This window comes from Calypte anna, chromosome 5A, assembly GCF_003957555.1.
Source record: "Calypte anna isolate BGI_N300 chromosome 5A, bCalAnn1_v1.p, whole genome shotgun sequence".
Lineage (NCBI taxonomy): Eukaryota > Metazoa > Chordata > Aves > Apodiformes > Trochilidae > Calypte > Calypte anna.
In genome coordinates this window covers 38,684,482-38,699,226 of record NC_044251.1, presented here as the reverse complement: position 1 = coordinate 38,699,226, position 14,745 = coordinate 38,684,482, and the positions used below count along the sequence as shown (strand labels likewise).

Sequence of the window (14,745 nt, the reverse complement as noted above, 5' to 3'; positions counted from 1 at the left end):
ATAAATGATGTATTTTGGCTGTGATTCTTTCTGTCCAGGACTGAGAGATGCAGAGTTTGCTTTCAACCCAGTTAGATGATACCTCTCCAGTTTCAGTTTCCATTATTCATGCTAATAGTATAGATCTAAGTTGATGTATGCTCTAAACTACAGCTGTAGTGTAACTAGATAATAGTGCCTGATTCTGGATGAAATCCATTGGATTTTTTTATGCCTGCTATTCTGCTTTTGCTCTCCTATGCAGGATTCTGATCGTAGTGCTGGGGAGCTCAGTGAAGGTCAAAGACCAAGGCTGACCAGAGCAGCAGAGAGAATCCTCATGGGACACTCAGTTTTTATGGACCATCCAACTGCTCAGACTCCTGAGAACAGACCACAGGGAGCTTTCCATTCCTCATCTCCAGGGCAGCTGTGCCAGACAGGAGGTACAATTAAATTGTTACTTCCTCTCAGTGATATTTATGTAGAATCTTGAGTTTTTTCAATAGCAGCAGCTAAAATACTTGCAGACAGTCTGTTATAATTCAGTATTAAAAGTCTACAAGCTATTGCTGCAAGGAAATGATGAGCAGTCCTGTTCTGAGAAGTGGATTTAATTCCAGCTGTGTCTTTTTTGGCTGTAATATTCTACAATTGAAACAAAAATGGTACTGAGTACCCACTTGCCTAGAGAAAAGTAAAGTATTATTCTTTAGTAAAGTATTACTCTTTTAAGTCAAATTCAGTTTCAGTCACCAGCAGTTCAAGCTGCTGCTCTCTGTCCCCTTACACTGCACTCCTCCTTGTTTTTATCACTCCATCAGGTGATGCTGCATTCTCTTGTAATATATTTTATCTTCATATATTGCAGTAAATATATGGAAATTCTTTTTTTTCCCCTAATGGGTACCTGAAGCACAGACATAATGGCTTAATACAAAGTACTGCAGGAATGTGTTACTGTGGTAAAGCAAGGTAATTACTTTTCAGCTGAAGTTAGAGCTGTAACCAGAGTTTCCCTTCTTCCCCATCTCTGAACACACAGCACAGTATTCACTGACATTGCTAAGGAAACAACTTGGTACAGCAGCTAGGATCTGCTTTCAAGACAAAAATGTGTTTTTATATCAAGGAGGAACACAAAAGCTTTTTTCCAAGTCCTTTTGATAGTGAATTCAACACAGAAAAGGAAACAGCTTGTTCTTGGAGGAAGGTGGAAGCAATGATCTGTGATTGTTTCCACTTTTCTTCCAAATCTTTCAGATCTGTACCCCAATATATGAGATCCCAAGTCAGGACAAACTCCTATTTCCTGATAGTGCAGGTCCATCATTTTGTAATTATTTTTTAGAGTAAAATTAAACTATTATTGCACCAGGGGGTGTTAAAGTTCATATGTTTCAAGGTGTGTATCTCTGTACATATAAACCTGCAGTGGATTCTCAATTTCTCTGCCAGAGCAAGTCACACAGATGTATCTGGAAAGATTCTGGGGATTGTTTGCCTATGGGTATCTTCAGTTCTGTGACCACTTTTTATTTGTGTTTTGGAAACATGATGTAGCATGGGGAAGGTATTGCATATATAGGTGTGTAACAACATCTTGATGAGCACCCATTTATAAATCCTTGTTTTCAGTGCTTAACATCATGGCTATAAAAACCAACATTCAAATGGCACGTGTTGTCTTAAAGTGAACAATAGTGACAGTTAAATCAAGCAATAATTATAGTTAATTAGGCTTAAAATTAATTCTTTGGCTCTGTGTTGTAGCAGAAGGCTAAAGTTTGTTCATGAGCTGTCAGTACATTTTTCATAAAAATGCCTTATACACTTGCAGGGTGTGAAAGCATGATCAGTGCTGGATTATATAGCAAATTATCCTTTTAAAAAAGACAATATGCAGGTTTCTTTTCATTCACACAGCAGTGAAACATTTTCATGAAGAGCACCTTCCAGTCTCTTTCCAATATGTGTGATAAAACTCATTAGGCAGGTAATGGTATGATGAGCTATACAGCTTTGGAACTACCATAAATGCTTGCAGTGTTAGACGTCTACAGGTGATAAAACTGATTTATTTTTTCAGTTTCCACAGACATGTATTTCTTACTCCTTTTTTCTGCACCAGAACAATTTAAGGCATAACCAATGAACCAAGTAAGGAGGAAATAATTCTCTTTAACATTGCATGTCCCATTGTTGAATCTTGAATTCACATCCTGCACATGAGTTGACTGGGAGATGACTGCTGCAGCTCATAACATTTTTTTTTCTCTTTATTTTTCATTCTCAGCAGCAATTCCTGGAGATGCAGATACGAGTCATGGTCCAATGCTTATGGCTGAGCTAGAACTGCAACAAGTTTCAAATCCTGTTTTGCAAGCAGCCCAACCAAGCTGCAGGGTGACATCTCTCTCAAAGGGTCTGTCCCAGGTAAACTCAAAGGATCTTTTTCTATGAGTAGTCAGAAAGTGCAAACATGGGAAAATAAGATTTCCTGTTTCATGGTGGTGATTGACATCACAGAACTGGTTCAGTTGAAGTGACACATTCAGCTGACAAACTGAAGAGTATCTGAACATAATTAAAAATGATTGTTCTTACTGTGATGGAAAGAAAGGTTTTGTGCTTACTATGGTGGAGTCCTTAAATATGCTCTTAGGCTCAGACCCTCTCTTTTACCTTTTCTGCTTTTTTTTCACAACATCCCTGGTCTCACAGGATCCAATTCTATGTGTTCTCAGTTTAGATGAGGCATTCTGAAGTTTTAGGGGTACAGTGCTTCAAATAAAGAAGAATAACATTGTGGCTGTATAGGAGAGGAGGCAACAATCAAGGTTTGGCCTCACTAATTGTAACCCACTGATTAAGCACTTCAGGAGCTTCTGTTGTCCTTGTAGGGGCAGGGTTGGAAAGGCAGAAATCATGTACCTAAGGATACTTGAAGGTAGAGGAAGATCCTGTTGATCTTTCTCTGCTTGAAACCTATAGAGTTAATCCATTACTACTTTGTTGGTTTGTGCTGCTACCTGGAGATGATGGTTTAGTGGCAGAAGTAAAAAATCAGGTGTCAGCTTGCTATTTAATATGCTAAGCTTGACAGGGTGTTTGAAAGTGATGGTTGCTATGTTCATGGATCCAGCCTGTCCTTCCCTGCTATTCTATAAGTAAAAACAACCTGAACTTTCTTATTTTGACCTGTCTTTGGGTTTATGTTTTTAGACCTTGGAGTGGATTGTGCCATTGGTGTCTGAGCAGTTCTTAAATGTGTCATCTGATATGTTGCTTCTTCAAGTATGATTTAAGATGTTAATAGCTCTTTCAGTTTGAGTTCACCAAAACCTATTATTTCTTGGAATGACTGTTTACAGGCAAGACTGGATTCTGTTGGGGTGAAGCTCATACCCCTGTTATTGTTTCACTACCCAAAGTAAAAGGGACAGAGAAGGTAAAACATGTTCCTCTCTATCAGCACCATTACCTGTGATAAAAATCCCACTGATCCCTGCAACTCATGCTCTGGAGAATTAGCTGATGGGGTTAGGATTGATTTTTGTTTGCCTGAGTACAGGCAAATGAAAATGTACAATGTGTAAGGTTACTCATGTACATAGTCTTATTTATGCAAGAAATGTAAGGTGTTCTGCCATGGTGTCTTTCACAGAATATATATGTAGTTAATATTGTATCTTTAGGAACTGTTCCTTGCATCTCAACTCTTAGTGTGGGTTTTGCTGTTGTTTTTTTTTTTTTTTTTTGCCTGCTGGCATATAAAACCCACCCTCCCTCCAAACCAAATAAACCAACCCTGAACTTTGTGTGTGTGGTTTTGTTTGTTCTGGGTTTTTTGTTTTCCTCAGAACAAAATAATCTCTTCCTGTATGTGGGTGTTCTGAATCACTCCTTCTCACAGCCTATATTTTTTTCTTCACTATGAATTGACTATACCTATAAGCAATAACCAGTGTAAACATCTGTCCTGCATGGAGCAAAGCTGTAAGATCCTTTTCTAGATGTCTTCATCTTTCCCTTTAAAAAAAAAAAAAATCAAATCCCTGTAGCAGATGATATAAAAGCTTTTTATATTTGTCTGCCATGTAACAATGATAAACCTGACACCTATTTTCAGTTTGGGAAATCTGATCTCTATTAGATCAGATTAGTTCTGAATAGAGTATCTCTATTCTGATCTACCCTTGGGCATCTGCTTTGTCACCTGCCTGGAGGAAACAGATTTTCTGGTAACAAAATATCAGCTAACAGAGCAAGAGATACTCAGAATGATTCATTCTGTGCAGTTTTCAAGGCTGTAATAACTTTACAATTCTTAAAAGCTTTCTTCCCAAGTTGGTCACTGAGTCTCATGTCAGTTGTTTCACATCTTGTTCATCATCTCTAGGCAGAGTTTGCCTTCACTCTAATGAAACTCTTACCATCTATGTACAAAGCAAAGACAGATCTCTTTGGGAGCAAACCTTGACTTTTCATGGTGTTTATTGAGAGATCTGAAACAATACATTGTATTTCAAATGGTCTCCAGCTGGGCTTTGGGTTTGGTAGAGCTGTGTTTGGATTGAATTGGGAATGGTCCCCCTGCATGTTGGGGTTTCTTTTGGCAAAGCTTGGGTGGTTTCTGTAATCTGTCTGATGAGGATCCTCATTTCAGAGAGGTTGTGGCAGTGATATGGAGCTGCCAGATACCTACCCACTTGTTTGCTTCCTGGCATTGACATGTAGATCAAATTTTGACTGACAGAAAGAGCATTGCCTTTTTATGGGCAGAAGCAAATGCCTTTTAGCCATGAAGAGTGAAGTTTGGGTGATCACTCACTCCAAAACAAATGGTTTAAGTCATACAGGAATTTCCTTATCCAACTCAAATTCCTTGGCTGCTCCTCCATTTCTGGCATTGTATTTTTTTGAGATTTATATATGCTTTTAGCCACTGATAGATAGGATGCCAGACTAAATGCATCTCTGGTTTGACCCCTTCTGTCCATTCTTGTGCAATGATACAGGGATTAAATGTTATTTGTGGCCACTTTGCCCCTGTACTCTTAGTTCTAAGAAGTAAGAGATGACTAGGAGGAAGCTGGGCTCTTCCTATTCTAGATAAATCATTTTGATCACAGGAAGGACATGAACACTGAGTGTCATTTTTGTGGCCAAACATTTCAAAGATGGTAAATCTCTGAAATGCTTGGCATCAAAATCTAAAGATGGCAATCTTTAGATGGTAAATCTAAATCATTTGAATTCCCAAATGAGTTGTTAAAATCAGGTAGTTGCAAAATGTTTTAATGATGTTCTTCTATAAGCTTGAATGTTTTTACACAATCAACATTCTTAAAGTGGGATTGTCACTTTGGTATTCTCATTAGATTTCATTTTTAGGATTTCAAAAGTCATGGTTTATTTTGATATTCTGGGATTGCATAATTGTAGGTTATGAATCTCTGTTATCTCCACTTGTCTTTGCACCTCTGAGTTTGAACTGTTTTTTCATTTGCTGTGTTAAAAATGCAACACAAAACAAAAAACCACTTCAAGTGGACTCCTAAGTGTACTCTTATGCTGCTTACATTTAATTTTCTGTGGCATAGAATCATAGAACTGGCTGGGTTGGAAGGGACCTCAGAGATCATCAAGTCCAACCCTTGATCCACTCCCACTGCAGTTCCCAGCCCATGGCACTCAGTGCCACATCCAGGCTCTTTGGAAAGATCTCCAGACACGGAGAATCCACTACTTCCCTGGGCAGCCCATTCCAATGCCTGATCACCCTCTCCAGAAAGAAATTCTTTCTCATCTCCAACCTAAACCTCCCCTGGCACAACTTGAGACCCTGCCCTCTTGTCTTGCTGAGAGTTGCCTGGGAAAAGAGCCCAACGCCCCCCTGGCTCCAACCTTCTTTCAGGGATGTGGAGAGAGTGATGAGGTCTCCCCTGAGCCTCCTTTTTTTTAGGCTGAGCACCCCCAGCTCCCTCAGCCTCTCCTCATAGGTGGCCTTCAGTCACATTTCCTGCTTCAGAAAACCACCTCAACTCAAAACTTGGTAGCTTTAAACACTGAACAGAGTCAGTCAACATCCAAGATGTGTAGAGGTGCCCAAGTTGGAGCCAATCCTTACAGCTCTGCCCATGCCCATGGTTCCTTGTGAAGACACCAGCTCAATCTGAGATGTGTCCATGTTCACTTTTGTCAGCTTGAGCTCCCTGTTGTGCTGGTGAGGCTGTGTTGGGGCATGTTAGAGGTGACATTGCATCTACTGCTCTACCCCTCTCCACTCTTTGGTCACTGAGAAGTGTAGTAAACACATCCATGCAGCCACTGAGGATAAAACAGGGACTGGACAGCTTATCTTTTTCTTCCTTCTGATTTTGGCAACACTGACTTAAATGATCATGAAGTACATGAGAAGCAGTGTCATTCTTCTTGCTGTAGGAGACACTTATTAGCTGAAAGAAATGGGAAGCCCTGGTTGCACCATGCCTGTTGTCTGCCAGACATAAAAACTTTATTTTCATCTATATTTTTGGCTATTTGTTTCACTTGTAGCCTCCACAGTAGTAGAGGGTTTCTCTTAGAGAACTGCAGTATACTTTCCTTTTCTTCCTTTTTAACCTTTGGGGAATAAAATACCACTGATATTTTGTCATCTGGTTTTCAAGAGAAAACCTCTGCCATTGCTTTGCAGGGCAAATGATTTTCTCTGCAGTCCCACAGGTTTCAAATGCTGTGTGATCCCAAACATTTCAGATCTTCCTTGTGTTCCTCTTTTTTTAAGAATTTTCACTATGAATTTTTTGTTCATCTACAGGATAAACTTATGAAATCAAATAATTGTTTATCTAAGGGAATGCTTAAGTCTTCTAGGTCTCTGTGGCTCTTATGTTTCCCCCCTTTTCTGTTTCCCCCCTTTTCTGTTTCCCCCCTTTTCTGTTTCCCCCCTTTTCTGTTTCCCCCCTTTTCTGTTTCCCCCCTTTTCTGTTTCCCCCCTTTTCCGTTTTCCCCTTTTTCCGTTTTCCACTTTTTCTGTTTCCTCTCTACATATAGTGGAATGTCCTTGGGCCACAGTTCCTGTTCCATATAACACCTAAGATGACAAGTGTACTTGACAGAGATAATGTCTCCCTTTTTAACATGCAGAGCATTTGTTCCTTCAAACAAACTCTTTTCCCATAAGCATTGTTTCAGACCTAGGTCCTGAAGAGAATTTTAGGCAAATGGTTTTAAAAACATTGTCAAAGAAATTTTATTCTTGGCATGGGTTTTCCAAACCGTTTGCTGAATTTTTTCTTGTTTTTTTCTTTTCCCTTTCAACCTTCCCTTTTTACTCAGGAGGTAATACCTAGGGAGAAGTCCTGGGGTACTGAAGAAAGCCAGAGAAATATTGCATTCTTTCCACCACACACTCTAAGTAGAAATTGAGGGTCTCCTGTGTCCTCAGGTTTAAATGGCACATTGCCTAACTACTGCTCCCAGGATGTTAGTGTAGAGGAAACAGCATTGCAATGGGCTAAGTCAGATCTGAATTCTTTTGAAGTCAAAAGGAAGAAGAACAAGTGCCATATCCTTTAATGAATCTTTAAAAACCTCTTTGGATGTTTCTTGAAGCTTTCACAGTGCTTTTACATCAAAAGTCAGCTTGCTAATATGATTTTAATATGTGATACATAGGAGAAGAGTGAAGGAGCTGCACAGGTTGAGACTGTGAGACCCCGAGTGATATTTGTGAGAAGGAAGTCTGAAGAGCTGCAAAAAGAAGGTAAAGCAATGTCAACACCTAAATGTAGTTCTTTCAGTTAAGCATGCCAATTTTAAGTGAATACTCATGTATAATAAATCCTGATTTTCAAAACTTTATTTTCATGACTCCCAAATTCCAGAATTTCCAGACATTTATAATGTGTGTCTATATCTGTGTACATAGTTGTGATGTTGTTGGGGTGCCCTGAATGGATGGGAAGAGGGTTTTTATGTAAGTCATCAGTGTCCTTTCAATTAAGTATTTATTTAAATTTTTATTTGCCAAGAGCATTACATTGTGCATGTTATGTAGTCAGCTGAATGCTAATTGCTTTATAGAGCACTGTTCAGCAAACAGAATATTCATAATGTAGTGATAGTTGGCAGGGATTTATATGTGTGACAAAGCACAGGGGTACTGGAGGAGAACTGAAGGATAACATGAAGTTAAGATGGTGCCAATGTGAAAAAAAACAGGCATTTTCCTTGTTAAAATGGTCTGGTTTGAGGATGGGCCTTAAGTTAGTGTGTAACAGTGATTTTTTTCTTCTGTCAAGGACTCTATTATCCATGGGTAATTATTTTTTGGAGATTACTTATCAGTGTGTGTTAAAAGTTTTAGGGATACAGTATGAGAAGGAGAGTACTGTGTACCTCGAGTACTGTGTCCAGTTCTGGGCCCCTCAGTTTAAGAAGGATGTAGAGGTCCTGGAACAGGTCCAAAGGAGGGCAACCAGGCTGGTGAAGGGACTTGAGCACAGGCCCTATGAGGAGAGGCTGAGAGAGCTGGGGGTGTTCAGCCTGAAGAAGAGGAGGCTCAGGGGAGACCTCATTGCTGTCTACAACTACCTGAAAGGAGGCTGTAGCGAGGTGGGAACTGGACTCTTTTCACAGACGACCTTCAACAAGACAAGAGGACACAGTCTTAAGTTGTGCCAGGGGAGGTTTAGGTTAGATATTAGAAAGAATTTCTTCACGGAGAGGGTGATTAGGCTATGGAATGGACTGCCCGGTGAGGTGGTAGATTCTCCGTCCCTGGAGACATTTAAAAAAAGACTGGATGTGGCACTCAGTGCCATGGTCTAGCAACTGCTCCGGTGGGTCAAGGGTTGGACTAGATGATCTCTGAGGTCCCTTCCAACCCGGCTAATTCTATGATTCTATGAATATTTTTAGTTTACATACTCCAAGTCAGTGTTGGAGTAACAAGTTGTGCATATTACTGTCATAAGAGATTGTTTTAGCAGGTAATAAGTTTGTGAAGGTGGTAGTGTTGAGATGTGGGGCAGTTTTAATCTGAAGTGCTAAGAACAGGAATCTAAACCACTTCATGTCTATGATACATGCAATTAGAACTGCTCCACCCAGTATAGACAAATTCATCCTTCAAGCCCTTTTTAAAAGAATTCTTTGAACTTTTTCCATTAAATTTTTTTAAACATATAATTGAATTATAATTGTGTTGGAATTATTGTGTTTCAACTGTTCATTATATTTAAGTATTTTGTTGTAGGGACTTTTGTCAGCACATGTTTTTAAAGTTGGTAAACAAAGAATTTATTAAAAAGTGGAGGTTAACTCCTTAATATTGGTGAAAAAATATTTCAGTGACTTTTTTTCTAATAGAAATAACAGCCTTTTTATTCTGGTCTTCAGAAAACCCAAATTGCCTAAGAAAAGTGAATTTCCAGTAAGTTGAGGATGACCTCTAAGTGGCTATAAAGAAAATTATGTGCTATGTGCCTTGCAGGACCAACTTTTTCCAAATTTAAAAGGAGTTTTCCTTAATGGTGGTGTCAGGTGTCTTCCTTTTCTCCTTCTTCCCACTCCTTCCTATTAATCACAAGAGAGGAGGGAAGGGGGGATCATCTTCCTAACACTTCATGCTTTTGGACCTCAACTTTGTGTCAAGGTTTTAAGAAGACAGCACTTCCAGTCTGTATCATTGAGTAGGGTGTTGGAGAGGGATGGAAATAGAGTAAAAGGTATTCTGTCTAATCTGTTGTTTTCTGGAATATTTACCTTTAAAAAAAAAAAAAAATCCCCAAAATTAGCTAGAGTGCAATACAAGCAAGGTATTTGGGCACAGTCCAACTATGTCTGTGTGTCAGATGAAGATGTTTGACCAGGAGATGGCAGTAGTCAATTTTCTTTGAAAGGCACAAAAAAAAGATGATGATTTATAGACCAAGATAATTTAAATCTCATTCAAAGTATACATACTTAATGAGCCAATAAAAATCTAGAGGATTTGCAAATGGAAACAACTGTCTGTCACTTTTAACCAGAAGGTCTTGTCTTCACCACAGCTAACTTAATCAGTCAAAAATTTGAGGGTAAAAATTAATAAGAATCATTTGAAGGAAAAATGAAAATTTGCAACATGATAAGTAGATGTGGGTTTAAGTAAATACAACATTTTAAAATGAAACACATCTGTTCCTCTAAGTTCAAAGCACCCTCTTTATGAAAACTTCATGTCAAATGGTTGCCTTTGTTGAGATAGCAAGGGACAGTGAGTACTTGCCTGAAAATGGAGAAGCATTTCAAAGGCAGGATCATTTAGGTATTTTTTCAGAGTTTAAAGTGTGAGTATATGTGTTGATATTAGAGCTTAGAAAATCTGGAGGCCTGAACTGAAGTGTGAATTCAGGGTGTTGGGATAAAAGGGAAATTGTTCTCCACTTAAGGTTGGATGTAAAAAAAAGGCTTTTTATTTTATTAATAAATACTTGACAAGATTTGATTCATCTTTTGCCTATGGTCATAAATAGATATAGATGACAGAGCTTTCTTTTGTTGTTTAAAAATTTTTGTGGTCTGCAGTGAACATGTGTTTTTACTGAAAGAAAGTTGATTGATGTATTCTAATGAAAGTTGAAGTTCAGTAGGACTGTTACAATATCATGCCTGAAAGGGCAATGTCTCCTGAAAGTTACAGCTGAAAATAAAGCCTGAATGTATTATTAATTGAAATGTGTGCCTTCTCTAGACACAGTGGAGACAGTGGTTTGAAAATATATATTTGGAGTACATAATATACATGCATATGTATTTTTGGCTTAAGAATACCCTTTAATCTTTGTGCTATTCTTTCATATATCTTCATACGTTTAATATGATAATAATTGTTGTGGTTGGTGAATGCACATATTTCTAGAATATGAGCATTTTTAGGCTCATGATTAAGATGATTCAGAACTTTTATATTAAAATGAAATAACAGGTGGCAAGGCTTGGCTGCAGAGCGTTTTTAAACTTTAATATGAGCAGCTCAGAACCAAGAGGTAGATGTATCTTCACTTAATTATTTTTCTACAGCACAGACTCTCAGAATGTGACTTAGAGAGCACAGCTTCATGATAGTAATTTCTTTTTATCTCCAGCTAGTGAATTATATTCAGGCAGCCATAAGTACATGGGAAAGTAACATTGGGACACGAAGCAATTGGCTTTGTTGCCACAGAGAGATTGCACAGTTGCTTGTGGGAGGAGATGATCTGTGCAATAAATGATTAAGAGGGCAAGAAGCCCATAAAACAATCTGTATGAAAAAATAAAGCTTCCAGAGTTCCTGTTTGGTATTGAAAATGAGCTACTCCTGGGTTAACATGGCCATTATGCTGTAATCCTGGAAACAGGGATATTACAAAACATTTCTTTGCCTCTCTTCTTTAGCCAGAAATTGCTCTGATTCAGGTTATTTTTTTCTTAAAACTATTGTGGCATGAGGCAAATCTCTAACAGATGCTTGGAGGAAGGAAGAAGATTAAGATAAGTCTAAAGGTCTTTATTTTTTTTTCTTGGAATTGGAACTGTTTTGGTGAAACTCTTAACAACCTTAACAACAATTCTGCTGAAAGTTTGCTTTCTCCCTCATATCCTGCTGTTCCATTTTTTGGCCTGAGTCTCATTAAGGCTTTTGCTAAAGACTGTCCATACCACCCTGAAGACAGCAGCTTGTGAAGCATAACAGAGCTCTTCTTTCACACTGTAGAGATGACCACTGCAGCCTGAGAGCTAGAAACAGTTTGTGTAGCTTACATTGCTATTTGAATTTGACTAATTTTATTAGAATCATGGAATTTTCAGGGTTGGAAGGGACCTTTAAGATCATCTAGGTCCAACCCCCCCTCTGCCATGGGCAGGGATCTCTCCCACCAGATCAGGTTGCTCAGAGCCCTGTCCAGCCTGGCCTTAAAAACTTCCAGGGATGGGGCTTCCACCACCTACCTGGGCAACCTGTGCCCAGAGGGTCTCACCACCCTCATGGGGAAGAACTTCCTCCTAATTTCCAATCTAAATCTCCCCTCCTCTAGTTTGAAGCCATTCCCCCTGGACCTATCAGTACCTGGCATCCTAAAAAGTCCCTCATCAGCATTTCTGGTATAAGATCTTGGATAATTAAGTAATTATATAATTTAGCTATAATTATGGGATTTTTCAAGCAAATGTCCTGTTAACTTTTTTTGTAAGTTTTTCAGTGCTGCTTCAGAACTCTGATTTCTGCTCTGTTTTGACTCTGGTTTTCCTATACAGTCACCTCCCCATGATATCAGATGGCTTCCTGACACAATTCAGTTAATAGATTTTACATCCAGCCAAGTCAGGAAATGCATAGCTGTGTTTCCCACAGAAAATCTGCTTTTTCTGTAAGTAGTCATTGGCTTTTAGGTGCTCCAAGTGAACATCAGTTCTCCAAAAGTTTTCATTTGCTTTTTCTGCACATGTGACCAGAGCAGTTATGGGATATCTCATGTGTTGGAAAACATGCAACTGAGTAATAAGAATGGATTTTGTATAATATCCCCACATAAAATCCTCAGTAGCCACATTAGGGAGGTTCTAGTTTGAATTACCTTAAGTAATTTGGAACAGGAGTTTTGAATTCCTTGACTTTTGTAAATATCATTTAGCTGCTAAGAAGTGCCAGTTTATATCTATGGTTGCTTTTTCCCCACTGAGTTACTGCAGTTATTTTCCAATCAAAACTTGGATTTTTTTCATAGCTTGAGGTGACATCCTGGGTAGAACTGTTACTGTAGACAGTGGTGTCCTTCTGTGGGTGTGTTCTGCTGCTTCAGGTTTGGGTCCTGACAAACTGAGCCCCAGGAACTGCTGTGGGTTTCATGGGACTCTGCACATGCTGGAAGCCATTCCAGAAAGATCTCTTTCTGGGAAAGCATCATCTGGTCTCTTGACCTTTCTTTCACTTGCTTATTTGTGCAGAAGTCATTAACAAACAGGAATAACTTACAAGCTCAGAGAGCTGGTGAAGCACAAACCTCCCTGGTATGCTTTTTAGACTCCTTGAATGTAATTTAATTGGTTTTGTTGTTGCTTTTTTTGTTTGGTTGGGTGGTTTTTTGAGGCATCTTAGTTAATTGAAATCCAAGTAATCAGGTAGAGGAATGAAAAACAAAAAACCCACAAAAAAACCCAAAACCCAACAACCTACACCTTATACTTAGAGAAAACTTTACCCAGTGGGTTCATGGTGCCTCACAGTCTGAGGATTTACTACTGACTATTATGCTCAAGTAAGACATTCTCTTCTGTAGTCCAGTCCCACACCACGGATCACCTGGATCTTTTCTTACTGATCAGCATTCAATTAAGTTGTCAATCTGCCAGTGTGGTCTTTAAGATGTCTTTCTGCTCATAGAAGCAGAAATTTTAATTTCAGGGGGTGAGGCTGTAATCTGTAGCCTCATTTCTTGAGCAGGTAGAAGAAGTTTGGGGTTTGAACTCCACTTCTAATGCTGAGGTTCAGGGTGTATCCTGTACCAAATCCCTCCCCTGGTCTGCATACAGCAACATGGATTTTCACTAAAATTCCAGCAAAAGTTGGGTTTTTTCTGGAGAAAGGGAAAGAAAAACTTACTCAAATTGACATGATCACTACTTAAAGGATTACTTCCTATGGAGACTGTCAAATAATTGGATTTTTACTTATCTTTTTTCAGATTTTGGGGGGCTCAAAGTACATATCCAGAAATCCCATCTGATTCCCTCTTCAAGCCCAGGTTTTAAAGGATTGTAGGTGATCTAATGCAGTGACCTAGGGCATCCCTTAGAATGCACTTTATATATCATAAACCTAAAGTTCAGGAAAGTGACAAAATTAAGCCTGATATTTCACTCATAACTGGAGGCTGTGAGGTACAAGTAATGAGGGATTCTGGTCTCTTTTTCATGTGGATAAGCTGAAAACCCCATGGCATTGCTGCATCCAAGGTACCTTCTGGAGTTTGTGTGTCCTTTTTGCCTCAAAATATCATGTTGTGCCCATTATGCCTCCTTGCTGAGCATCAGCTGTCTGTGTCATGTCATGCAGGCACCAGAGGCTTCTGTGGATCTTCTCAAGTACAAATTAATCATTAAAGGATTTCATTTCCAAATTTATTAGAAATTCTTTTTTTAAAAAATTAATAATCACTTCTGCTTTTCAACCACTCTTGACTACCTGCTGGAACCACAGCACTGAGCTGCATGTGGCACTGTTGTCTCGTACGTGCACTGTTGAGTTATCCAGATTTTTCTAATTTTTCCCTTTTTGCAGGGCTTGGGTTGGGTTTTTTGATTAGCTCAGGGCTTGTGAGGCTTTTTTTTGTAGCTTGCATCTCTAGTGACCAGGCACATTCTATGCATGATCCTCATGAAGAGGAGAGTACCTCTTGCTGCTGCTGCATCTCCACTCTTAAAGGTTGGAATGTACAAGCTGAGAGCCCTAAAACTGAGGTACCCACTTTGCCATCCTACCTTTGATCTTTTACCACTTTCCAGTTGTATAAATCCACCTATTGTGGGGCCAAGCTAGAATGTGATGCTTTTATTTGTGTGAGATTCTCTAGGGGTGGCAAATCAGCTGGAGGCACCATGAATTGCAAGCAGAGCAGGGGCTTGGTATCAAATATTAAATACAGTCTCAGATCTCCTGGACACCACCACACTCCTCTCCAGCCTCTCCAAATTGTTGTGCCAAAAGAGCCTTTCTCACAGCCTGTGTAGGAT

General features: G+C 39.2%; 1 protein-coding gene across 1 annotated transcript in view; it reads left to right on the top strand.

Annotated features, from left to right (window-relative positions):
• KIAA0586 (KIAA0586 ortholog) overlaps positions 1–14,745 on the top strand; it is a 79,845-nt gene that overhangs the window by 46,453 nt on the left and 18,647 nt on the right. Inside the window, exons 28-30 of the mRNA XM_030452371.1 lie at positions 245–425; positions 2,276–2,415; positions 7,663–7,750. Of these exons, the coding sequence (XP_030308231.1) occupies positions 245–425; positions 2,276–2,415; positions 7,663–7,750 (409 nt within the window). The remainder of the gene's footprint in view (positions 1–244; positions 426–2,275; positions 2,416–7,662; positions 7,751–14,745) is intronic.